This window comes from Notothenia coriiceps, unplaced genomic scaffold (assembly GCF_000735185.1).
Source record: "Notothenia coriiceps isolate Sejong01 unplaced genomic scaffold, NC01 NC01_scaffold00002207, whole genome shotgun sequence".
In the NCBI taxonomy this organism is placed as follows: Eukaryota; Metazoa; Chordata; class Actinopteri; order Perciformes; family Nototheniidae; genus Notothenia; species Notothenia coriiceps.
The window spans coordinates 10169-38112 of NW_011334908.1; the positions used below are offsets into that span (position 1 = coordinate 10169).

Genomic DNA, 27944 nt, shown 5'->3' on the forward strand with positions numbered 1-27944 from the left:
AAAATAATTAGGATGTGTTCATAACTTAAACGTATACACACCAATATGATAATGCAAACCGACATACAAGTTATGGGAGTGATTTATTTCAGGATGCAGGTTCAGTGCATTAGGCTTCCTGATTAGGACACACAATTGTTTTAATAGCAAAAATTAAAAGATCAAACAAGCCCATCAGAAAGAGAAAAATAACATAAGAAAACCAGTGTGGTCAAAATTGCATGGTCGTGCCATCAGGTGTGAAACTTTCACTAATATATTGGAATATCATAATTCCTAATTACCCCTTTGTTAAGGTTAAGGGCACTGATACATGACGACACATCACTAGAGAACTAAGAACAAGTTGAACATGAGCAGAATATGTACAAAAGATGAATTAAGGTGGAAATGAGAACAAGTGAACGTTAACTGCTGTTTGTATCAAAGACAAGGCGAACCAAAGGGTGGTCTTGGTGGTAATGGTAGCACTGTAAGTCTGTCGGGGCCTTTCACTTGAGTCTGTAGACAGATGCTGTGCAGTACATGTTGACAGCACTTCTTACATCATTAGTGCAAACAAACAAACAAAAAACTTCAGCAAAAGGCAACAGAAAAAATAACCAGTGTGTACACATATTGAGAAAAACTTAGTGTATCAAAAATATCCATGTACATAGTTGTCACTGTGTAGTTGTGAGTATCTTTATAAGATGAGGACTTTTTCTCCAGTTAACGATGAAGATCATCGAATTATCTTGCTCATGAGATTATACTGAACGAGTTGAAAATGGATGCATGTGAAGCAGGCAATGGCGTTGAGGAAATTGGATACGGTGAGCATTTTTCAAATTTAGTAAACTCAGTGAGGATTTGCTGCAAAAATTGTGTATTTTGGTAGTAGTGTAAAACACTCGCACACATGTCAAAGGGAATATGTACAAAGTGGAGATTCTTCATATTTACATATTTACATTTACAACAAACCAAACCTTTAAGGAGACATAATTGAACATCGGGCTATGCCTAATATAGGCTGATACAGTAAAATACATCAACTACACCTTCCTTCCATGGTGGCGTTTGACTCCAGGGTGAAAAGTCCGCTTTAACATACCCAGAAAGAGTGTGTGGGGGAAATAAATAAAACTTGACAACGGGTAGTGTCACTGAGCAGATAAATATCTGCCATTTTAGGCACCATGGGACAGACGTTGAGCTCCTAAAAAGGTAGTGCTGATTTAAAACACCACACACAACTTAATATCTGAGTTACAAATGGGAAAACATTTATTTGGATGAAGTGGGATCTGGGAAAACTGTTAATGCTCTGTGGACATAGTCTCCTGTGAGTAGGAATTTAAAAAAGTGCAACACTGCCCTCTTGTGTTTGCATACTTACACTCCTCATATGCAAACGTACAAGGGCTTATCATATCCTACATTCCGTTGGGAGACCATTATTGCCTGTGAAGAGAGAGTTTCTATCATGTGTGGTAAAGAAAGAGGGAGAACAACGAGGTGGGAAGAGTCTTTTTTTTAACGTTTTTTATGATAGATTTTACTATCCTAATGCTTGGGAAATCATTTTATAAAATCTGTCTTTGGCCACTTTACCTACAGTGGCTCTTGGTAATGGAAACCAGTGCAGTGAGTCATGCGGCTTGATTTGAGTGTCTACCAAGTGAGAGATAACATACACACAGATTCTCATAAACACAACTGAGCAAGTGTCCTTTGCGGTGACCACCACCGTCCCACCACCACCACTCCCAAACAAAAATAAAACACAAGGAACCCAACAGAATTACATCCAAAGCAGGAGTTGTGCAGAGATGCAGTGTCCCAAGAAGAGGCGGAGGGAAAGGAGGAAGGCTGAGTGGAGTCCCTGTGTTCGTTAGCCAGCTAAGCTATGCTTGCTCGTTAGCATTTTACCATGGCAGCTATCAGCTGGTCAGGTAACTATGTAGTTCTCTGGAGTTGATGCTCAGGACCACACCGGAATGGTTACCTAGCAACAAAAGAGGAGAAGAAACACGACACAGACAAACAGATGAGCAATGCTGAAGAATACAAAGTGCAAACCATTTCCACTATGACAGACTGAGGGCATTTGACAGCAACAGTAAAAAGTTGTTTTCACTTGCCTCCATCAGTAAAAATGCCATATAGAGAAATATTGAATATCAATACAAATAAACGTTTTTGCATACTTGAAAGCATTTAGTTGCATATATACTTGCATATGAAATTAGAAATGTCCATAATTGAATAATTTATACAGTTATGAGTTCGTTATGAAATACATTTCAATTTGACCAAGCTGCCATCAGTTTCAAAGCGTTCTGAATGAAAGGAATGACAAATATATTCAGCCCATTTAGTGACAGGATCTCCTGTTTTGGGTATTACGCATGGATATGAAACAATCACATGATATCACATATTGTTACGATACGTATGAATGTGCTTCAAAATGCAGATGATGACCATATAGTGCCTTGGAAGTAACATTTGCAAAAGTTTGAAATATTTAAATATGAGTTTAAAACCCAAAAGGCTTTTAGCTGTACCAATAAAAGGATAAAAAAGGGGAGAGTCCTGTACCTTGTTGTGTGTTAGCTGCTGGTGTTAGTGGCTTGGGTTTTAGTAGCAGTGGTTAGTGGTAGTCCTTATAAGCGAACGGAAGGCGGGGCTACCTCCTGCGTTACCTAGAGTCTGCGAGTCCAGGTCGTCGTCGATGAACTCCTCCCCCTGGATGATGTGCTGGGTGTCCTCGCTGTGATTGACAGGGCTGGTCATCTCCTGCTCCTTCTCATTGCGCATCTGCGCGTAGACATTGCGGTTGCCCGGGAGCTTCCTGAAAAAAAGTGGGGGATAAGCATCCTCAGTCCTAAGCCAAGGACTTTGGAAAATTGTTGTTTTCATAAGATGGGGCTGTAGTTTCGCACTGCATGTTCTAATTCAAGTGACTTTTTGGGGGACGTTTGTGTTTGGGAAGGTGATGAGACGTTGTCATGCTGATAGGAGGAGCTATAACTGCTAACAATATGATTAAGTGTGAGCGAAATGACATGAAATAAAAGTGTTATTGCGAAAAATGCAATGATGAAACCAAACAGGCTTTTGAAAGGGGCCTTTAGTGATCATCCGCTGGTCCTCTGAGACATGTTACTCCTTATCCACAATAATGTCCATGATCTCAATCACATTAGACTGAACTTCATTTAAATCCTACTGTTTTGGAGAAGTGTAATCGGATCAGGGAGAAACGAGCCTGCGATGGAAGCCCAACAATGTTTCTCCCTCTGCCTCAGTACGTCCTCCAGCCTAGCAGAAGACATCCTCTTCCTCAAATCCAATGACATTGGTCGGTGGCCACGTTTGTTTGACAGTACTGTTTCACTAACCATCTTTTACAAGTAATTTAACTCACATACGGTATATCCTACATGTTCAAGAAGCTCAGTTTACATAGTGTGCACAGTGGATCTCAAAAGCTCCCTCTCAAAGTGACTCCTGTGGTGACCTAGAAATGCATGCTCATGCTATGTGGTACGTAGTGGGCTGGAAAAAGAAAGACACACACCCACAAAAGTTACGCAGCCATGCACAATTACATACTTTATTTTGCTTTCCTTCGTTTAGTTTAATTCATATTATTCGTTTGCCTTTAATAAGTCTTAAATAAATGCTTTTTCGTATAAACATGTGTTTACTGTTATGGTTAGGGTGTCTTCCACGCAAATAACTCCAAATCCCTCAATATTTTCGTTGTATTAAGTAATTTAATTATTAATCAGAGTTCAGAATTGATCATTTCCAATTTTAGACAGTTTTTGAATATCACTTACATTAATTAGTAATAAGATTCCCTGATTTCACGGTGCTATCCCTTGAGGTAATTCAGTGTAAATTAAATTATATTATTCTTCATAATCAATCATGTATTGGCACTTACTTTTAAGGATACTGCAACTACCTCATTTTGATGCCCCATCATTATCAATACCTATGAATGATTGTACCGATGTACAGTAGATATTAATAATATATATATATAGCTTATAACCAGAACTGCTCCTACCAGTTCCCAACACAAAACATGGCTCACCTTTTGAACTTGTAGAGGATGAAGGAGCCGGTGGCGATCATGCCGATTAGGAAGATGGCTGCTAGAGCCCAAACACCCGGACCTCCAGCGGCTCCACGGTAGCCTGCGGTGATGTTTACACAGATAAATAGTTAAATACTGTGTTGCAGTAAGAAATAATTCTGGTTAATTTTTGCTATAGAAATCCCAAAAGAAATGGAAGAAGCTCTTTAGGCAATAACTGCAGGAGCAAAGGGACAGAATTGGTAGGAAGAAAACATCCAAATGAAATAGCGTTTCTTATGTTTTTTTGTAGAGCGCACCGTTAGACCATTCTCAACTCAGCTCAAAGGATGATCAGGGGCCTCATTTATAAAGCCTTGCATAGGATTCCCGTGGGAAGGTTGCTTACGTAGGACAAAGCAAATAAATACGCACAGACATTTTCCAATTCATAAAACACTGCGTACCGGCGTAGGACTTGCGTGCGGCACGTCCTACGCCGGTTTCCCTTTATAAATCACAATCAACTTGAAATGCGGTGCAGCTTTTGCGGGCTTCACGTAACGCCCATATTTGTCTATAAATAGTCAAAGAAACGCCCCGTAGGATCATTCATTTTGACTGACTGCATGAAGAAGATCGCAGGAAATGACGACAGAACAGCTAAAAAAGACATCTCACACCGTGTCAGATTTTGGTTCTTTTGGGGAGTTGGAGACAAATCATATTGTTTGGTGGATGCAGTTTGAACAGAGTAGCAGCATGGAGGTCGGATCGTCACCAAAATAAATAAATAAGTGGTCTGAAAAAAGTTAATGACAAAATACACATATCCTTCCTCAGGCAGTGTGTTAGCGTGTTTGTACCGGGGACGGGACAGGAGCCCCCCCCACCCCCCATGATGAGCAACTGTAAGAGAGTATCGGGGATCCCTGCGGAGTGGAGTCAATTAATGTTTATTTTTGTATTTGGTGGTTTGTGTTCCAGCTGTCGATCAGCTGTGCGCAGAGTCTCCACTGCAGCCTGTGCATCTCAAACCCCCCCCCACGGCAACTCTATATCCACCAGTTAAATGAAAAAAAACAAATGTGTTCTTTAATATCAGATGCCAAATCTACCAAATATATAGTGTTCTTAGTTTCCATACCTCCTGTGTTTTATGAGCAACTTATCAAGTCTTAGCAAACGGCATAAAACCATGCCCGTATCTATACAACCTATAGAAAAGCAAAACGGCCTCAGTTTAGACGTAATCCTGTCCTCCTGCTTACCGCATCATAATTATGTCATAACATTAAGACAACATATTCGAGGTGGTTTTCAACAACATATCCGTATATATTTATTTCTCCAAGTTAGGTTTTTGTGTGCACTGAGGCGTTTGTTTAATAATTTAAAGATTGGCTTTAATCAATCAATGCAAATGAATTCTTCATATATGATACAATAAATAAAATGTTACCTCATGTATCATTTTCACATATTTCTCTTCCTTCTGCCAACGGTGTCGCAGTTTCTCGTCCTTCCCGTTTTTGTGCTTAGTTTGTACGCATGGGTCAGAGTTTGCGTGGAGGATCACACATTTTCCCGTCAACTTTGTTTTTTATAAATCGCAAAGATTGCTTAGAAACTGGCGTATGCCATCTTTTGAGCGTACGCACTGTTTATAAATGAGGCCCCGGGTGACTGAAAAAGCACAGGACAGTACAGACAGACTCAAACTGGATTTGGAATTTTTAGGAAACCAGGAAAGGAAAAGGCACATGAATTAGAGCGCTTTGAGGTAAAGCCGCAGGTGTAGAGTTCATGAACGCACCAGTCTTTGCTTCTGTAGTTGTTGAGTCATTAGCATTTAGCCCTAGCCCTTGGACAAAATCAATAACATGTAATTATCAATAAAAACCTCATAAACGGTAGTCATATAGAGCAGACGATATAGAAGGTGATGCAAATAGCATTTAAATAAACAATACCTGCGTTTGGGTCAGCTAGCATCACCAGCACTTTAAGACCTCCTCGCACCACGAAGCTGACGTTGTTGCTGTTGAAGGCCTGTATGATGGCGGGAATACGCTGAACACAAGACAATATGAAATCAAACAAAGGCTATATTTTGGACTGAAGTGAAAAACAAAATCAAAGCAGATTAATATAAGTCGAGCAACAAATCAATATTCATACCATAAGGACTGTACTTATATAAAAATCATATGCCTCATATTGCAATTTTTTGTTAAAGCTGATATGCTTTTCTATGCATGAAATGGGATATTACCTTATCTACAAAAATGCTCCTCTTGGTAGGTGTGCTGTCCAGTGGGAGGACGTACAGGTCAGCAGTGGTGGGGAGGCCTGGGTTCACCACGGTAACCAGGGAGTCCAGAGGGACACCTGTGTTCTGAGGTCAGATAGCTAAAGGTCAGTCATTCCATATTCTGTTTATATTTATATATAAGGCTCATTAGTATTGAACAGAACCCATAACTCTGCAAATCCTTGGCTCTACATAGTTCTACAGCTTATTTAAGCTCATCGTTTTGGTTTTGTGGCCAGGAAACTGCTTTCATGAACTCAGTCTTGCCTGTTCAAGTGAAAAAGCTTTTGATATACCTACTGCACACTACACAGCACTACAAAGCAGATAATGTTAGAGCCTCACTGGCTAAGTTAGAGAAGCATTTAGCAGCTAAAGATCATGGATCATGCCTGTATTAGGGAATGTGGTCAGACTGGCGCTACAGTGACTCACTATTAGTATTGCCTATAGAGGAACAAGCTGAATTACAAAACAGGACTTACCAGGTTAGTCAGTTAGCATACCAATTTCTAAGGAATAACAAAAGCATCAATGTTAATTTACCTTTGTGATTATTTTGGTGACAACCTGGCCAATGTCCTCTCTCCACTCCGGGATGTTTGGGTTGAAGCGGTCCAGGTTTGTGCTGAAACTCAGAGGGATGACCTGGAAATGATCTGGGATCGGGTAGAACAGCAGGAGTAGTTAGCAACCACCACAGTCATCATTCCAAACTCATCAGCAGCTTAAAATGAGCCACATACATTACATGTTGACTGCTGAAGATGAAACAGCAAATACAACAGAAAGTACAGATGTGGAAAGGCACTGTATGTTATCTGTTTTATTTACTATCACATCCAATGAGTGGATGAAATGTGGAGAGAATAATTGACCTTGACAAAAAGATCTGTTTTTTCCTATATTCAGTTGATATTTGCTTCTGCATTTAAAAAACTGAGGTGATTTGAAATGTCATTTTTACCGTAGACTCGCACAGTTCTGGTATCCTGCACCATCGAGCGGCCATTAGACGCCTGGACGGTGACTGAAAACTCTCCTGTCTCTGGGAAGTGAGTCAGGAGGCTGTTCTGCAGAGTCAGCTTGGGCTACGGGAGAAAGTCAACAGTTTGGCTGTCAGATTGGTCAACTGTGTAAACACTGAGTGTCTGAGAAGTCTGGGATCAAATAATGGCTTCTTTGACATGATGGAAGTTGCCGTGAAAATGTACTTAGGAATGTAGCTTTAAAGGAAACTAATTTGTAAGAAAAAAAAACAATTTTTATGGTAATGGGTGGTATAAGATGGAGTTTGTAGTGTGTCCTTTACCTGCAGGTTTTCTCCGATCCACCAGTTGAAGACGGACAGGTTGGCTTCAATTGGAAGAACTATGGCTGTCAGATTCACCTCGTGGTTTCTCCCAGTGATGGGAACCACTTCCAGGTGCACTTTCTGCAGAGGGGCTGGAAGAGAAGAAAACATCAATTATAAGAATACAAAGCTGAACATATAATTCAAGCTCTCACATCAATTCTGTTACACAAGGCACGAAAAAAGTTGAGACTGGAATTTTGCCGTCTAACCCCTTCAGACTTTACTAGGACTTCCCATTAAGACCGGCTTAGACTTGCCCTTTAAAGACTACCTTCTAAAATAGAAATCTGCAGAGTGGTCCATTAATATCATTCAATGTCTGGAAGGCTTACCTGCAACCTGGATGTACATGGTAGCCTCATCGTGCCCTGCCATATTCTCGGCCTTCACTGTGACCTTGTAAACGCCCGGGTTTTCATAGCGATGCTGGATGGGCTCATCTGTCACCGTCAGGTTTTGGTAGATGGCTCGGACCCCATCACCGAGGTCCACCTGGTACTTTGTACGGCTGGTGTCACCCTGGTTGGAGGAAACAAGGATCTTCAGTGAATTCTAATTGAAAGACAGTAACGGCCCGTCCACACAGCAGCGTTAAAAAAAATCTTCCAACGCTTCTGCCCCTTCACTTTGAATGGGGTGATGTCACTTTCCCTCACTTTTCGCCGAACTGCATTGTGGGAAGCAAAGCAGAGATTTCCAGGCATCTCAGGCTTCAAAAGTTGAGCAATGTTCAACTTTTGAATCGTCTGAAGCTTTCGGTGGAAGTGTCAGCCAATCAAATCATCTGCCAGTACAAGCTCTAGCCAATCAAACAGCTGCTTGTGTGTCAGGGGCGGGAGATTCATTTGATTGGTTGTTGGTCGAGCTTCAGACATGCCTGCCGGCAAGCTTTTTAAAAAAATACAACAAGAAAATCACTTTCATCCTACCTGTTCCTGGTGGACAATGAATGTGATGTCATCCCCAGGCGCCACGGCCAACATCTGCCCTTTGATACTGACTTGTAGTCCTTTAGGGGGCAGCAGAGGGCAGTTGTGCTGTTTGGCGCTCTGCTGCTTGTTCAGCCCTCCTTCACAAATGTTGGAAATGACCTTCCTGTAGCTGAAACACAGCAGAGAAAAGTAAAAATGTCAGAGAAAGGAGGTGTATGCAGTGTACGCCTATAAGAGAATGTTTTTTTTTAGGTTTAGATAAGATCTGTAACGATTTTTGTGACCAACAGGCTATCTGTATCCCCCTGTTTCCTGCAAAGCTAAACTTAGCACATCCTGACTAAGGGTCGTAATTAGAGAACAAACAACATTAAAGACCCTAAATATAAAAACATTACAATATAAATGTATGAAAATATTAGACTTTATGGATCCATGTTGTGTTAAATTGCCTCTTCTGTACACTGGTACAACATATTAATGTAAATCGTAGTTTTCCATGTGTATATGCATGTATACATGTATATATATACGTATTTATGTTCATTTAAACCCAAATATACATGGGTGTGTGAATGTGTTTGTGCAGTTGTACAGACCCAGTGCTTGACTCGTAGGTTTGTCCTAAATGGCAGTCCTCTGGTGGTGAATCTGGATTGTGCCAGAAGTCAGCGAAGCAGCGACTGCCTTCCGTTTGGGAGCGTTCAAAACCGTAGTCACTACAAACACACACCAAAGTTACAGTTATGAACCATAGCAAGTATGAGTAAACACATTGTCCTGCAATATTACCACAGAAGCACTCTTTGCCTGTTTGTAATATTTTCAGAGATGTCATGTAGCATAGCCTGGCTTTGGCTTTGTGCTGTATTCGAGAACACATAATACAAATGTGCTAAAATCAGTTTTCTTTCTACATCCTGAAGCACTCACCAGCTGAAGTCTTTCTCGTTGCATTGACAGGGTTTAGTGTTGAGAGCTGAGGTGTAGCTTTTTCCTTTGATACAGAACGATGTGTCCTTCCTTTTCCTGAAACTCCGCTCCTGGCCCATAATGCACTTCTCTCCCTGAATAAGACCATGGAGAAATATAAATGTGGTTCCAAATAAAAGAAACACATGTAACACTTTGTATGCCGGTACTGTATTTGTGTGTGTGCATTACCTGCATGTCTGTTAGTTGCCAGGACTCGTAGTCAGACTCAGTGCACTGAAGGGGGAACGACTGCCTGAAGTCCACTTTGACCAACTCCCAGTCCGACCTGTAGCTGATGTGGCCGAACACACTGCAAACACACACCAGAGGAACAATGTGACCCCTGAGCACTTAGACTTTGGGATGCAAAACACATAATATACAGAGATAAGGGCCAAATCACAGCTTTAGTTGTTATTAGCCAAAATGGGTACACAGCTGGATACCTAGAGTTCTTCTGACACATAATGGTAAGAAGATAAGTCCATCTCTTTGAGAGCAGGGCAATTCACAACAAGATAATCAAACTGTTGGAGCATGATTGGTTTTAGAAGTCTCTTTTTGTTGCCTGGATGTTATTTACTTAACAGCTAACTTTCAACCATTCTAACTTATCTTACAATATCTAACAGCAAACGCATTTCCCAGAAAGACCCGTCAAAGATTTCCTGTGCACACTTAGCCGACTAAACCTCAACTGAAAAACGCACTTCCTCTTCATACACTTCAGACTTTCAAATGTACAAATCTTAGTTTTGTCATCTGAAGGAATCTGAACCTCCAAATCCTTGCATTTGAGTTATGAAATGTTCAGAAGACTTTGCGAGAAAAAACAGCTGGTTTGTATGATGTAGTGAAAATAAGCTCTAGCGAAGATGTTTCTAACCTAAAGTGGCTTTCAGCATTATATGTGGATTATAAATACACTCATGAATAGAACTTTGTTACTATAAAGTCTGACAGAAGCAAACCTACAGCCACTCATCGTCTCCACTAGATGGAGGTGTTTTATAGTATAAAATAGGTAATGTCGATGTGTCGGTGAAGCAGACTGACCTAACTGACACATTTGTTGTGCTTCTACACTTTGCTACTCGCCATCGTCATCACTCGACTAAGGACTCTCTAAGAATTGTCATTGTAATCCCTTAACTTATTGTTGTTTCTTCTGTTTATCAGGGGAACAGTTTTCCCCTGATCATAAAAAATAACCCACTAAATAACATAAACACCACATCTTGACCACTTTCTAGATCAGCATTTGTAGAAGTCTTTTTTCGAATGAGTACTGACACGGCTAAATTGGTTATGTTTTGGCTGCTGATTGTACGACCAAAGTTTAAAGTTCTTCCTTTTACTATTTGGTAAGAATGTTGGTGAATGAAACTTGACAACAAAAAGAGGGAAACATGAAGCCTTTCACAAATGTTTGGTGAAATAATAAAAGGTTGTCAATAATGCTAATGTTTCTGGTTGAAAAGGGCAATCACTGTTAGTTTCACAGTGTTGAAATCATCTCTATTACTGAGTGTGTTAGCACTTTTCCAGTTCGGAGTAGCCACTACAGAGACAAAGAAGCTCTATTAATGAACAAATAACACTCCAATCAGTCGGAGAAGTTTTCCTTTTGTCCCTCCACTGAGCTAAGAGTGAGAAAACATAACCATGTGTTTGCAAGACATTTCAAAGAGAGCACTTGTCTATTAGAGTAAATGCAGGGAAGACATAATGTTTGTAACCGTGTGTTGAGGGAATTACTATAGTGAACATTATTTGTCAGCATCAGAATAGGATGGCATGACGCTTTACTGTAACGGCATGTGACTATCAGCCCATCTTTGATATTTGACCAGCTGTCATTAGTATGAGTGCTTGACATTCTCTGCTCCCCCACCTGTCCTTGGTGCTAAGTCACTGTTCAAAGACATCATTATGGGATGGCAGGCGGTGCAGTCAAAAATCGAAACTCACTGGCAAGGAAATAGACCCTGGCTAATCTGTCAGACATGAGCTGCCCTCAACACCCCTCTTTGGCCGCCAAACCTATCTCGACGGAGCCAGGTGTAGGTGTGAGTGTGTCGGTCTGTGTGTCTATATTGGTGTGTGTGTGGCCATCTCTTTGCCCTTCTCAGCAGATTACAGTTGGAAGCCTCCCTTATCTCTCCGCCAAGGTCTGGAGCCTGAGATGATGTGACAAGTCTCACTCCAGCTAACTTACTGATGGAAAGATTGGGGGGGGGGAAAGGGAGTGAAACAGAGGGGAGAAACTACATTTCCAACGAGATGGATCTTTTGAAGCCAATACACAAACTCTTTCAGAAGCTGCTGAAAGCGAATTTGGACTTTTGTGCTTCACCTGAGTTATGAAAAGATTCAGGAAAATCTCTCGATTCAAATGTTACAGCATTGTCAGGAGGCCTGTTTGGTTCCTGATTTCACAACAGACGTGAAATATACTTTAGCTGTCCTTAGATCTGACCCCAATTTTAAAGTGTCATCTCAGAGGTTTTCAATGTGTGAGGCAGGCTTGAACAGGGTGCTCCAAAAAGTTTAACCGAGTAGGCGCCTTTTTATACGCTTTTTCTGAGGGCTAGAGGGGAGAAATGAGACAGGGAGGGAGGGCAGAGGCATACAGGCTCCTCTCTTCCATCAACCTCTGCAGTAACAGAAATCAACCCTTCTGGAAGAGAGAGAAAACTGCAGGAAATGTACGAGTGAGGCCAGCTTCTGCTTGCCCTTTCTGACCCTCTATACAACTCATTAGAAGCAAACAAAGAGCAGGAAGTGCTGAAAGGAGGAAGAAAAGGCTTTTATAATGTGAGTAATTTGCGATTCCACAGATAATTCTCCATTGAATATATTATAATTTGTTCTCATATTGAAATGGGATAGCAGATTACTGAAGTCCTGAAACAAAAGATATTTTTTGATCTTGAGACTCACGTCATAACCAGGGTTTCGTCTCCTGGCTCGCTCAGGAGTCCATCGACAAACACAGAGGTGCTGGTGAAGTTGTGAACAGTCCACGTCCGCCCTTCATCGATGCTAAATCTGTGGAGAAACAAGCAATGTTCACCATCACCACATTGATTAAAGTCCCTGCAAATAAAGACATCATCGTTTCTCAAAGCCTTGCACTTAAGTTATTAATGACTATAAAAACAATACACACCCAGGATATTAATCATCTGCCACAGACCATAAAACACTTTTTGCGAGTTTTTAGAACATTGTGTCACAAATAAAAGGAACAAATTAAACAATATGATTTTCTGATGCACTATAAGCTGCAACGTTAGCATGTCTTGGCAAATTAGCTTCCAGTATTAACCTAGCGTTAATTCTATAGAGCTATCATTAGCACATTTAGCATGCTAGCTAGCTAAAGTGGGTTTAATCTAATAGCAATAGTAGTTAGCAAATGTGCATTAGAAGTGGAGCTTGTTAGTTACAAATGAACTAAATTATATACTTTTAAATAGAGTGTACCACTTGATAATAGAAAAAAAAAACTTTTTTACAGTATGTGGAATTTGATCTTACACAAATACAAACTAAAGCCATCTGCCCTGCCTTATTCACTGACTCCTGCAGTCAACAGTGGCAGCAGTGCTGAGTAAATGTTACTGCATGATGGGAATCAATGAGGGATCAATTTGAAATCGAGCAGTGTGTGGCTCGCACTGAAGGCTGTGTGATGATGATGATGATGATGATGATGTGCTAACAAGGAGTACAATGTGATTATCAGCTGGTAAACATGCAGTCAGAAAGAAGGATTACAAGCAAAGCTGCTAAATACTTTGTTGCTATGGTAAAGGCTTTGCAGATCGTATTTGTTATCCTGCTGTCAAATTATTTGCACACACATTTCAGATTTGTCAACTGCTCATTTAAAATAATAAGTGAGCTGTTGCGCACATGAACATAAATATTACTTTTTTTCCGACATGGGGCGTGAGAGTGTGTGGAACGTGTAAATGCTTGAGTTGCACAAGAGTTGGCAGCCCTATCAAAAATTGGGCATGACATGCTAATATGATTAAACCTCTAAAAAGGTCTGATGGAGTCCAAGTGGAATAGCATATCCCCTTATACAAAAGTCTTATAGCACAACCGTATACAAATGGAGCTGCAGTAGAACAATGGAGAAGAGTTAGACAGCTAATTAAAGCAGCCATCTAACAGAATAATGGGCTAAAAATAGAGCAAATCATTGCTCAAAATTCAGGAAAAACAATGCTGTTCCATATTTTCTTGCTTGAGAATAATGATTAATTTAGTCTTGTATTTGTATTATGAGCAGTTAAGAAGAAAATAACAATTGGGGGTCATGAAAGTCCAATACGACTAGGAATGATGTCAAAATGGAGGACAGAAATCTCCAGATGTGGTGAAACCTTCACAGTCCTTTTGTGAAATGGTAGAAATTGCGCTTAATTTCCTTTTAAGACTTATTTTACAAAACATTTTCTCAGACTTCCACATCTCTGTGCAATATTTTTTCCGCCACATTGCTAAAGGCTTTGGGCTTATTGATTTAGCCGCGGCGGGAGCGAGGGAAAAATGTGAAGGACAACACTCGGCGGTCTTTCGCCCAGAGACAGATGAAGGCCAGTCTAAAAGGTCCTTTGATGTAGGGCTGTGATAAATGCTTTTTTCTGGCTACTCTTATCTATGGATTCTCATTATTTCATCCTTATTTATTAAGGTCGATGAGATAGCATCTTGCTGAGCATGACATTGTCTGTGGAAGGGATTTGAAATATTTTGAAGGGTAAAGGACTGGACTAGGGAAGTGACTGGTCTTTCTCTGTTCAGTAACAATGGAGTGGAGTTTGTATCCTACCAATGATTCATGGACTTTTGATGGGTCAGTTTTTTCAAATTAAGAGATAATGTTACTCACTTGAGTATTTTGAGGGGAATGGAGGTGTCCTTGATGGCAACAATGACCCCACCATGGTCCAGGTACAGGATGTGATGCTCCTCTTCGAAAACCTTAAAAGTAGTAACATAAAATGTTTGGAACCGAAAACATTTTCTTTCATTTTCTGTCATACTTTGCTGTACAGTTTAAGAGTAAAAACAATTTGTTTTAACATTTGTATCCTCTCAGTGTGTCTTATGATAGCAGAGGGAACATGCAGAGTGGGTCATTAACAAATACCCACAGTACAGGGAAAGAAGAAGAGGCAGGAAAGGGCAGAATGTACCTGTCTCCATGTCTTTCCGCAGTCTGAGGTGATGTACATCTCTTCCTTATACTCTACTAGCTTGGAGCCAAGGTTACCTGAAAGAAAGTTTACAAAATGACATCTGGTGGTGAGTCTTGTATGAGTCATGACACAGATACAAAATGAGAGAAAATACTCTAAAGAGCTTGATACCTTTCCTAATTTTATGAGAATTGCTTATTCATCTGTTTTTGAAATGACATATTTCAGGAGTCAGACATTGAAAACGACACATAACCTATTTTTTCCAAAAAAGCTAACAGGCTATCAGGCTTCCTGAAAAGTGACCCAAAACAAGCCATGTCACAATGTTAGACAACATATTAACATGCTTTTTTTGCCACGCCAACTACATTTTTTCATGTATAGCTCATGTACGGAGCCCTGTAGGGTTCATAAAGAGAAACATAAATAAAACGAGGCCACGTTTTATTAATTTTTGCGCACAAGATGTAATTCGTGGCCTCAATTTAAATAAAACGAAGCCACGTTTTATAAATATGTGCCCACGATATACTTTCTCGTTCGCACAAGATACTTAAAAAGTTACCGGTGCGCCAAGTAGGAAGTGGAGCGCACAGGAGACAACCGTTTCATTGCAGACTGTTATGTTTTTGTGGGGAAATGACAGTGCATACATCATTTGAGATGTATTTCAAACTCGGACTTAATTTTAGGGACATTTCGGCCAGAGGTGTAGAGCTATTTGTTCAAGCACCGGATTCGCAAAACAGCAGAGTCTGTGAACCAGTCTGCCTTGATCTATGAATTCATGTCCGTGACCCTCACAGTATCTGCTATCTGCGCACAGAGAGAGAGCTGTGTCTTTTACGCAGCGCCTTCACTGTGTTTACCTTCAGAGCAGCTGAATAGAGATTGAGGCTGCTACGTTTTAGCCACACACACGCACGCACACACACACACACACACACACACACACACACACACACACACACACACACACACACACACACACACACACACACACACACACACACACACACACACACACACACACACACACACACACACACACACACACACACACACACACACACACACACACACACACACACACACACACGTCACCCGGGTGCATGATGTGTAAATAACCCAATTTGTGAAACTGAAAAGGATATGACATTGTTTTTGTTACTTTCGTTGCAGTTGTATGCGTCTTAAATGTTATTTAGGTTAACTTCCTGTTTTATTTAGATGCTTTTATTTTGAAGGTGAGTTTACGCTGTTGACACAAAGTTGTTGTTGCTATGGAAACGTGAAATGCTACATGATGTGTGTGTGTGTGTCAAATTAATAAAGCGTGGCCTCATTTTATTTAAATTGAGGCCACGAATTACATCTTGTGCGCACTAATTAATAAAACGGCCTTGTTTTATTTATTATATTTTAGGGCTCCGTACTCATGAAATACAATACTTCAAATATTTCCTTATTTGGTGTTTTTATAATGCTTTATGGTAGTTGGCTCCAGTAGCAGGCGGCAAGATACGAAGAATGACCTGGAACACTTATTTCCCCTATCTCATAAACGCACACACAGGTAGCTTTTTTATCCTTATTCAATTTTTACGACATGCTATTTTTCGCTTTCTGTCAGGAATGCTTGCAAACAAACACAACAAGGTATTAAATAAGTAAAATTGCTTTTGGTTCAGCGAAGCCCTCTGAGTGCTCAGGCATGACGCAATGTGGTTTAATAGCCCACCACTGCACAGACTGAAGGGAATACTTGTGTCATGGCTTCTCCCAGGGTAAATGGAGCTTTTTCTGGTGAAGTGGCACTTTCTATAGCTCAGCACAGTGACTGCATGCTTATAATGGAGTGTTACTGTAGGCTGCAGACTAAAAACAAACCACACAGCCTAACAAACACGTACACAGGAATATAATGCATTGCGCTATACATGAGATACACAAAACATAAATAGAGTACATATGATATTAACAACTTATCTGTTTTTTTGTACCATCTACATGAATTATTAGTATATAAATAATTGACATTGTTTATACGTGTTTGTGTCAGTTATCTATAAAGAGTTATGTATAGAGGGAATGCATTAGAATTTCACTATGACTCACTCACTTGACTTTAATGCACAGGGTTTGAAAAGTGTTTTATTGCTGCATGATATTTAAGATCACTTCACAGTGTGAGCAGCGTCATACATGGTCTTAGCTGTGTTTAAAGTAACGCATAGCATAATAAATAACTATATTCCAGGGATAAAAAGGGAATCTAAGATGGATCAAAGAGTTTGCAACTGCTTTTGTGAAACAAATTACACTTTGTCTCTGTTTGAAGTCTGATAATTCCCTCAAGTGATTTGAGTCAGCGTCTGTTGTACAAAAAGAAGAAGCTAGGGGTGTGGAGTTTGAAAGAAGTGAGTTAATCAAACATCTACAGCTCCTAATCTCTGCTGCAGGCCAACAGGGTAGTGTGGTGACAAAGAGCCATGTATGTGGTCTCCTTTGGAATTAGTGTTTGTCGTAAAATGGTTCACTAGGCCGAAGGGTGAGTTTGTGAAATGTGCTTCAGTTTGCATTATGCATATGTGGATTTAGTTGGCTAATGCATGTTGGTGCGCTTCCTGAAGTTCATTACAGTTCAATACAGCTTTAGCCTCTACACTGCAGTAACTCCTGTATTTCATGTGTCCACGTTTATTGGTTTTGCTGACCATTGAAGTTATACAATGCATGATAATACTGGTGAAACTCCACATTCAGCCCTTTTGAAAAGTGACTTGCTAGCAGTGTCTTTTACTTTATTCTGGCATGTTGCTTTAAGCAGGGTACCAGACATTAACAGGACAGTTACTTTAAGGTAATTAATCCTGGTAATAGTTGTAGAAGTATAGTCAATGTTTCCCTGATGACGAAGTAAACAGAACACCACCATATATCTCTAACCCTTTGTTTATTCGTGTCTCACAAGCACAGCTGTGTGCCTCTCTCTTTCTACTTTCTCCTCCGGGTCCATTATTTTCACAAAGGCAGTTCTGTGCTGGACCCTTGGCTGTCCCTCGATCCCTGTCTCTTCCGGCGGTCAGTGCCTCATTCTAGATGTTTTGGATCTGTATCTTGGTCCTTGAGGAGGTTCAGCCTCTCGTCTTGTCTTCCCTTGTGTGGATGAAGTTCTTGTCTCTCTCTCTCTCACTTTTTTGTAATACTATATGTTTGAATGGTGTGTGATCTTGTATGTTTGTGGAACCTCTATCCAGGTCTCCCTGATAGAGATGAAGTGGTGTGAAGTGCTTTTAGTGACACCTAAAGTTGCCTGCCTCATCCTGGATCCGTTGTAAAAATACACATGTAACCGATCTAGCTATAATTGATTCATACTGAGTGTAAAGACATATGGTGTCATATGCTGCACAGATTGCTAATCCCCTTGAGGCCAAAAATATGGTTTATGATCGGTAGATTTCGGCTATATGATTCTCATTGACTTGAATCACATTTATAAATGCAAGGTTGAAAGAAGGTCACATCAAAAAGTCGGGAGACTCACCAGCACCCATGATGAGACCTGGAGCAGAGTCTTTGGTGTGGACAGTCCCCGACACGTAGGGGTTGTCCGCCCAGCGTAGGTGGAGGTGGAGGTGACAGTCCGGCTAGTGGAGAGAGAACATGTGAAGACAATTTAATGAGAGGAAAGACGTATTATTCAACCACAAATACACTATCCGACCATCTGATTGATTGTTTCAAAGTGTATTTGTAGGAATGAATCCTAAAGAAAATAGAATCACTTCAGTGAAATTGTGGGTGAACTGCTCTCGCCGAGTCATGTTTAAAGAGTCTTACCTGATAATCCCGCTGCAAATACAGCTCAGTAAAAGGGTTTCATTGCTCTAAATCCCATTTTACTTGGGAAAATGAATAAACTCGTTTTAAAAGAGAGAAAAACACTAGACTTTCAGCAATGCAAATATTTGCCAGAGCTCCTCTGAATCTCGTCGCTTTAGTCTTAATAGGCAGAGCTTTAGGCATTCCCTTCTAAGAGAGCTACTGTTTATACACTAATAGTATTCAAATGTGCAATATCGTTTTTATTTCTAAGTGGGTACTTCTTTTATGACAAGTTATCAGGTAGCCACAGTTACAATGAAGGACGGTCACTCACAATGTTAGGTTGGTATTTGTTAAACCTGACCAACTGTTTGCAACAACATAATTGAAAGCATATTTTGGATTTACAAATACACATAAACCAGCTAAGGCGTATTGCTGAAGCTTTGGGCTTTGTTTATCCCTGGTTCACAGTACTTTGAATGGAGTAGTTGTAACTACAATAATATTTTCTGCGCAACAGTTATATTTTTATTTGTAGCTGAATAGTTTGTAAGCCCTGATTTTCAGTGGGGAGATGTGAGTATATTCCTTCCCTAGGTCCCTTTCATACAGACCCACATGACACGTCTTGTTAATGGAAAATTATAAACTATTTATGTTATGTTTTGATTGCATGTGCTCTACCCTCCTTATTGAAATGCATTACCGTGCTATTTTAAGGAAAACACTAAATAATAGTTTTTGTGGTTTTACAGTGGTTGGTGTACTGAGAGAGTGAAAGGATACTTTAGCCAATCACAGCTACTTTTTCAAAGCAGGCAGTGGTGTTTTTAGATGTTCAATGCTGCCACTGCAGCCTAAGCCATTTAGAAATGTCACTTTGGCTTTTCTTAAGATATTTTAAAGGAAAAGAAAGATATTGAAAACGATGTTACATTTCAATGGTCAAGATCAGCATTTTGTAAAATAGTTGTATATGCTTATTTTGCAGAGAGATGAGTAGATAAATACCACTTGTGTTTTTTAGTATGCCCCATGCCAGCAGAAGAGAAAATCAATATGAAAAGTGTATACGAAAAACAAATCAATGCTTAGTAAAAAATAAACAAACAAGACAGAAGATTAATACCTGATGCAAACCTCGCTCCTTCACACAACACAACAAAACATGGTATCAAGGGGTTGCTTTAAGGAACAGTTTCACATTTTGGGAAATACACATTTCCTTTTGGATGTGTACAGGCGTAAGGGGTTGTTGTGTTTTTTCTTTTCCTCAGTTTGTTTTATTGGAAACTGACTTGCTACTAGTATATGGTGTCACAGTAATTGCAAACACATTCACTTTGAAGCTGTAAAGTAATGGCAGTCGTGTATCAAACTGTAGGTCTATTGAAGATAGTTTGTTTTTTAATAATTCAACTCTGGTAAAAGACAAACTCAATGAAGAAAGTGAAAGGGACCTTTAGCCGAGTCAGTACTTACTGCTTTGCAGGTTATCGTCTTGCCATTCATGTCAGTCATAGGCGGGGCCAAGAGATCCCAACTTTGCCCTTTGTTATAGGTGATGAGAGTTGTCACTTTTCCATCGATCTTCTGATTGGCTAGGAAGACTCCTTTGATCCCACGTACCTGTAAAAACATGGCAGATTTATAATAGCTAGGGGTTAACAATACAAAATGACTATTTTAATATTAGCCTTACAGCCGTTTCTTATGGTAAACGTTAAAACATGTAGGCATGAGGGAGAGGTAAGGCCCCAGCCACACAAGGACGATAACCGTCATATCCGCTACAGTTCTCTATCATATAGACGGTTCGGCCACACGAGGCCGACATGGAAACGCATAAAACGATAACGCATTCAAACGGGACTGAGCTCAGCTGTGTTCTACTCATGATGTCACCGCCGGAAATGGCCGAAGTTGATGTTTCCGGAGCAACGAACGATTGATACTAACTGACAACTTTTGTATGCTGTTATAATCGTGATTTATTAAAAATAGATCAATAATAAAAAAATCCTATGGCAAATTTCACAATACAAATGCAACCTCTATCATATACTAAGCCCACTAACAGGTGCTAAAAGCATTTCGTAAGCTCTTTAAGGCTCAATAAATAACAAAGAAGACCTTTGACAGGCACTTTTATAATTTTGTCCGGAAGATTTAAACTTTAACGGACATGTTGACCGGCGAAAAAAAGTCTAACTGAAACTCTGCTGCACGGTTCCCTCGTCCCTTGGAAGAGGCGGAGAGGTGGGTGTTTTTCATCTGCTGGTGGACTACCGGGGAGATTTACAGCAGGAGCAAACGCTTGCCTCGGGTAGGGAGAAAAAGAGCCAGAGCGTCCACAGCGGAGAATAAACAGAATGGCAACCATGTGCGGGAAGTCTTCTTCGCTGCTTTTGTGGCAGACTACAGCGCCACTTACAGGCCTGGCATATGTACTACAGCGTCTCCAGCGCTTTCAAGCGGTCTCGTGTGAACGGACACGTTTCTGGTGCCTGTTGCGTGTGGACGGAAGACTTTATCGTCGCGTTATCGTCCTCTTGTGGCTGCAGCCTAAGAGTGTTTGTTCGTTGGTACTGTATGTGTGTTCCTCCTAAATATGGCATCTCTTCTCTTTTTGAGATGAATGTACTTTTATGCATGAGCCCTGTTTAATAAAGACATTATAATATTAATAATAAATGAATGAAATGCATCTTTTAAAATCATTAATCAAAAAGTAATTTTAAGTAGTTTTGAAGAAGTCTTTATTTTTATTACCATAATTAAAGGCCTTTACTTTAAGATGATTATTGTAAGATGCTTAACGTTTTATCTGTAGCTGACAGTAAGCTTTTGTTTTTCAGGGCAGCTTTACGTGATGATGTCACCCCAGGAAGTTCTGACGGGTTCCAATCAAAGGACAATCGCACCGCGCACTCAGCCATACATAGCGTAATTACATCCTCTTTTAACAGAAATACAGCACTGTTTCATCAATACGCAGTCAATCGTAGAACATCTTCAATAAAAAAATGTTTTCCCAGTTTGGGAATCATAAAGTGTATCTTATATCTAGCAAAATCTTTGTTTTCATCTTTTTTTTTAGAAAGCAAGAAGCTCCCCGGGGTTCCAGAGATGATAAGCGGCGAGCTCAGCACAACGAAGGTCAGTGCTCATGTCCAGTGTATCACTTTAATATCTGATTAGGTATGGATTATAAATTCAATTTTTAATGTTGTTCAAACAGTTGAGCGCCGGCGCAGGGACAAGATTAACAACTGGATAGTGCAGCTGTCAAAGGCCATCCCAGACTGTAACATTGACTACACCAAGACAGGACAGGTAGGCTCTTGTTTTTACTTCCAGGAGCACAACATTTGTTACACTAAATAGTCCCTCCAGAAAAACGCGAGCAAAAATCCTTGATTATGCCGGCTAAAATCCTTGATTATGCGATTAAACATGCAGGGTTTTTATGTGATTTTATGCGGTGAAATTGCGGGAAGTTGCGAAATATGCGGAAAGTTGTGAAAAATAATAGTTGTTTTTTTTAAATATACAATGTTTATTTATTGTAAAAGCAATTGGGCTATTTTAAACACACACACACACACACACACACACACACACACACACACACACACACACACACACACACACACACACACACACACACACACACACACACACACACACACACACACACACACACACACACACACACACTTCTCCGACTCATTCTGTTTTCATTTACTCGTTCGTTATCTGACCAGCTTCAATCTTGTAGGCTACTCACTTCGTTTCTTGTAGCCCTCGAAAGGGTTTTGGAGGTTGATGCCTCGGTGAACGTGAGTTGTTTGGCTTTCTTGTCCGCAGCAGCAGAAAGCATTTTCGAATGTTTGAATGAATCAAAGTGGGTCGCCACCGTCGATTTTCTCTTATGCTGCAACACACAGTTGCACGGGGTGCAGAATAGTTTCCCCCCACTTTTTGCCCGGTCTTTAGTAGAAATGTTCGTTGGTAAATGAGCTCTATACAGTGTTGTTTACATTCTGTGATGCGCGAGCTGATGACGTCACGTCAAGACGAGTTAACTTTTATTTCTTCTCAACTTTGTGTGGAAAAATGCGGGGATTATGCAGCCTTTTGATAAATATGCGGCTTTTTTAAAATCTGCGCCATTTTGCTGATTATGCGGTAAATTCTGCGATCGCAGAATCGCGTTTTTCTGGAGGGTCTAGTGGTTGTCCAAATTGCTATGATCACATTGGATGTGTTTACTTGTTTGTTTGTTTGTTTGTTTGTTTGTTTGTTTGTTAGTTTCTCTTTCTTCAGTTTTGCTTATTNTTTAAACAGAGCTGCATGTTAGACATGTCTCAATTCCCCAGCTTCGGTCTCTATCTATAATTTAGGAGTGCTGCATATAAAGCAAATTGTTTGAGTGAAAGTACATGAGCCTGCTTTCATTGCCTCTGGAGTTTAATAATAATAGAGAACAGAATCAGTTTTTTTCTGTTTAGCATGATTAATTGGTTCTTTTTCATGACAGCACTTTCACACCAATTGGCTTTTCATTCTCTGGGAGAACACTCTTGATAAAGCTCCCCAGAAGGGACAGAACTTACATTTATAGCAAGCTTGGGTTTGGACCCAGCTGTGTAGCTTTTATAGAATGTTAAGGTATTCCGAGACTGAAGTACGCTATGGCTATCAACAGTGCATCCAGTCCTCTACCCCAGGGGTTCCCAAACTTGTCAGCCCGCGACCTCCAAAATAACAGTGCCAGAGGCTGGTGCCCCCTGTCAGACCATGCAGGCCTCAGAGAGTTAAACTTGGGCCTGCGACCATAGTTTTACAGTATTTTGTTTTGAAAATCCACAGTGGAGGTTTGTGTCGTACTATGCGGTGTATTTTGCATATCTCTCAGTAGCCAACGATCTGTGAGTCTTTTGGCTCGGACATAAACTCCGTAATAAATGTAGTCTACATTTCATAAGAGGTGTAAAACCTGAGAGCATTTTAAATGGCATTTGAACTAAATGCTTATATAATCTGTATTTGTATTGTTGATTTAATGTGTGAACGAGGCGATATAGAGAAGGTAAAGCTGTTGGTCCTTGGTATGAAAAAGTTTGAGAAACACTGCGCTAGTGGATTGTCAAAGGGGGAGCCTCGCTTCGGGGAAATTATACAGATGGCTAGTACGCCCCTGAAACATTTCTATGCACACGTTATTATTAATTTTTTTTATTCTCGATTTTTATTTTGTAATCATCTTGCGACCCCCACTCGGGGTCTCGCGGCCCCCACTTTGGGAACCCCTGCTCTACCCCATCTTACCTCAAGTATGTCGACGAGGACATTCTCCTCTGGCTGCTTGGTGCTGCGAACATTTTCTAGGACAATGGAGTAGTAGACGCCTTGGGGGTCAGACTGGTACAAGTTATATGTGTCTGTCTGGTACCACTCCTGGAGGGCGAGGAAGACCTGGTCCTCGTCAGTACTCACTATCTGAACATCCTGGGGGAAAAGATTGAGAAAAAAAGGAGACGTGTGAGTTAAGAAGGGGGAATATTTTCTGAATCACTGCTGGGAACAAAAAAATACAGGCCAGAGAACAGCAAATTAATTACATTGAAGACACAAAAATAAAATGAATTGTGCCAACAGGACAAATTAAAAACAGGAAAATTAAATATGCCGATTTTACATAAAGGTGAGCAAGAAAGACAAGTAAAGGGTGAAGTAGAGAAGAAAATAAAGCAACAAGCGGTTACAGGTGTGGGTAAATAATGGAAAAGGGATATTAAAAAAAAAGGAAAGGAGATAATAGGTACAGCAGTAAAATAAGCACATTTCGATTCATAGAAAAGTTGACAGTAACTCACTTCGAGCCAGAGAACATAATCTGATTAATGCAGAGCTACAGTTATACAAACAAATTGGAGGAGATAGCGATTTACCCACTGCAAAACTGTTTTTGGCAGCTTAGAAAACTTGTTAGGTGTTCTTGTCAAAACTTGTGAGCGTCCAATGCAAATGGCTCCATCACTCATGAGAGACTGTAACTGCGGCGCAAGGAGCGAGTCAGCACTTTCGCTAAGTTAGTGATTACATTAACATAACATTTTGAAGCCATAAATAAAATAAAGCCATCAGAGCGCAAGGGGAAAGTGCCCAAGAAAGAGTGTCTATGATCATTGACACTGCCGTTTTGCCCAGAAAGAACCTTAGTGCTTAAACATATTTTGATTTATGGTTACCTCTCACTGTAAGAGTTGAACATTGTGAGATGATTTTCATACATACTGTTTTCTAATTCACCCAGGAATCTGTGTTACCAGAAAGACAATTCTGCAACAACTTAAAAAAAAGGAAGGTAGCTTTTCAGTTTACTTCTGAAGAGCTACAGAACGTGGCCAAGCCAAGTATGAGAGCTAACAGATTTATTATTGTGGCATGGGGCAAAAACATTCTCAGAACTATTCTTAACTTTGCATGGAACACAAAACTAAAAACATCAAAATAGGCGTAAACCTTTCCTCTTTGTATAATGTAAGGCCAAAAAGTTCAAGAGAAGGCTGAAAAGAAAATTCTCCCATGATGCTACAGGCTGCCACTATGGACTACCAGTTTCCGCCCTTACATCTTATTCTTCTGTCTAATGAAGGTAAAAAAATAAAAAAATCTATCAAAGTTGAATAGGAAATTATGCTACAACAAAACCCAACCACTTACAGTTCCCATCTGCCTATGTATTTTATTTTTCTTTAAATGCTTACTGCTAGGCTTACAGTTTGCACCTTAAAAGTACATGTTGAACAGATTTGAATGTTATACTAGTCTCTTTGAAATATATAAGCCCAATACTCAGGATTATAATGAATGGCAGATGAAAGAAGCTTTGCGACGCACTCAGTAAGACGACATTTCAAAAAAATCAACTTCACTGGATGGATTTGGTTGGGATGGGAAAAGACGGAATTTATTCAAAGAAGTTGTAAAGAGATTTGTAAACTATGGCATATCCAATAGTTATGTTACACTGTTTGAATGATTTTATATGAGTCTAAAGCAGTTTATCAAACTTGTACCATGAGGAATCTTCAAAAGGAGTATTCGTTTTTATTTCACTCTGTCAAGGGCTCATTGCATTGGTACAATATGGTCTCAAAAAGATATACAATGCAGGTCGGCTTCCAAAAATTATCCAAGGAACAGATATCTTTATTTTTCAAGGCAATATGTATTTAAATGACCGATCATCAGGTTCTATGAACAGATACTCAATTTCACCCCCTCTGTTCGGTGAAAGTGTACAAATTGTAGGAGTAGTTCAAAGAGGACAAAGCAGTACAAGGGTTGGAAAAGTCTGCAATCCAATAATTGGACGAAATGTCGTATGAAAATTAAAGAGAACACTTTGTTTTTGAACGGGTGCCAGAGTTTAAAATAGGAAAATGTAGGACGATGCCGGCAACAAGGAAAAACTGCTGAGCAGAACAAATTGAAAATGTAGTTTGCACTCTTGGACACCAGTATTCTCTGGTCCATTTCTGGAGTCAGTGGCATTTATCCAGGGCTTTTACATTAAACAATAGCTAAAGGAGCTACACTTTGCATGATAAGGGCAAGAGAAAGACAAATGGTCATGGGAAATCTCCGCATCTGACATGCCTAGCTATGTGTTCTGAAAATGCCACCCAACCGAAAATGCCACCTGTCTTTTACCCCCCAGCTGAAATCATGACTTGAAATCTCTACCAGCATTCCTCTTATCGGTGCTGCATCACTGAATGCCCTCTAAAACAAACATCTTCCATCCATCTCTGTCAGGAGCAGCAGGGCCAGAGACACCCCAGAGACAGCTACTGCTGGGAGTGAAATATCAGAGATCTTGAGATCTATAGGCTGCACAAGCCAAGGGAATCTATGTCAAACCTCCCTTGACCTAAACTCAGCATGGTGTTCACAACTCTACATTAGAAAGGCAAAGACAGAAATAAATAATGAGAGGGTGAAGGGGGAAAGGGAAACTGAATGCATATGCTCTTAGGGCACATCCTAAAAACTGTCAGTAACTTATAAAAGGTATAAACGAAACAGAAGAAATAACCAATGTGATTTGTCAGCTGTAAAGTATACACACAGTAGCATGTCTAGTAGGGGTGTTGAAATTAATCGTTTCTATTATGCCATCATGATGCGGACGTGGACGATTCTGCATCGATGCAGAGACAGAACATAATCGATTATAGCGTAGTAACGTTGCTTCCTGATCTTCCGGCCGCAGCAGGACAATAACAGTTTTTTTTTCTGTCACACGAATATCAAATCGGTCGGTGACGCAAAGATCAGGGAACAGAAGTGACAGCGGCACAGCGACACCAAACACGGAGCAGTCTGCTTTATCCACAAACACAAGCACCAGTCCAGAACCAACAGCAGAAGGACCCGCTCTGAATCAGTCCGTGTCGCTGCGGCTCAGAGACACACATCGATTTATGATTTTGAAAAACACTTGTTGTCGTCATGTCAGGTTTTTGGTGGATTTAATTAAGTCTTGGATTGCAGAGTATGAATGTCCCCTTGCTATTTTCAGATGATAAATACGTTTGTGAAGGCAGGAGGAAAGCTTCCACGATCACCGTCTCCTCTCTGCTGCTCCAAACCCTGCCCCCTCCCTGAAAATAATGAGTGACAGGCCAGTGTTTCCCCTAGGATGGAGTCATAGCAGCGGTGTGAGTGCAGAGCGCGTGGATTTTTTTAATGTTCGTGCGAAGTGCGCCCCGTCAATACGTTTCTGTGTTTTTCAGCACAAGAAAGGCTCTTGAGGCTCTACAGGTGTATTTTGCTAAATCACCTTTATTGAACATACAGTAACACAAATACTACACATCCACATAACAAACAATCTAAATAAAATGATTTTTTTTTTAAATGTTGAAGTTAAATGCATCAAACTGGTGCACTTTAGCACACACTGAATTTATGGATACAGCTCTCAACACTCAGATGAAAGGGAGCTGTATACTTTTCATGGCTAGGACGCCCCTGAAACATTTCTATGCACACGTTATTATTATTATGAACAACGATGACGCAAGTAGCGGGTTCGCTGTCATGTTTTCTTTGTCAAAGTCATGTTCCCCTCATAATCTATTTTATCACGTATTTCTTTTTCTTTCTTAACGATTATCCATTGTATTCTATTCTTCTTTGTTCAAATTTACTAAACAAT

At 40.2% G+C, this 27944-nt stretch overlaps 1 protein-coding gene across 1 annotated transcript; it reads right to left on the reverse strand.

The window, feature by feature from the left end:
* Positions 1-70: 70 nt before the first annotated feature.
* Positions 71-24989, reverse strand: sorcs2 (sortilin-related VPS10 domain containing receptor 2). The gene is made up of 20 exons (XM_010795796.1): positions 24967-24989; positions 24044-24281; positions 20192-20338; positions 18426-18528; positions 14870-14946; positions 14563-14654; positions 12597-12704; positions 9843-9963; positions 9612-9745; positions 9278-9397; positions 8676-8847; positions 8079-8265; positions 7702-7835; positions 7357-7480; positions 6936-7048; positions 6351-6473; positions 6049-6148; positions 4094-4196; positions 2679-2839; positions 71-1990 (listed from the first exon to the last, which is right to left on the reverse strand). Exons 1-20 carry the CDS (start codon positions 24987-24989, stop codon positions 1926-1928), a joined length of 2445 nt encoding a protein of 814 aa, XP_010794098.1. The 3' UTR covers positions 71-1925.
* Positions 24990-27944: the final 2955 nt, after the last annotated feature.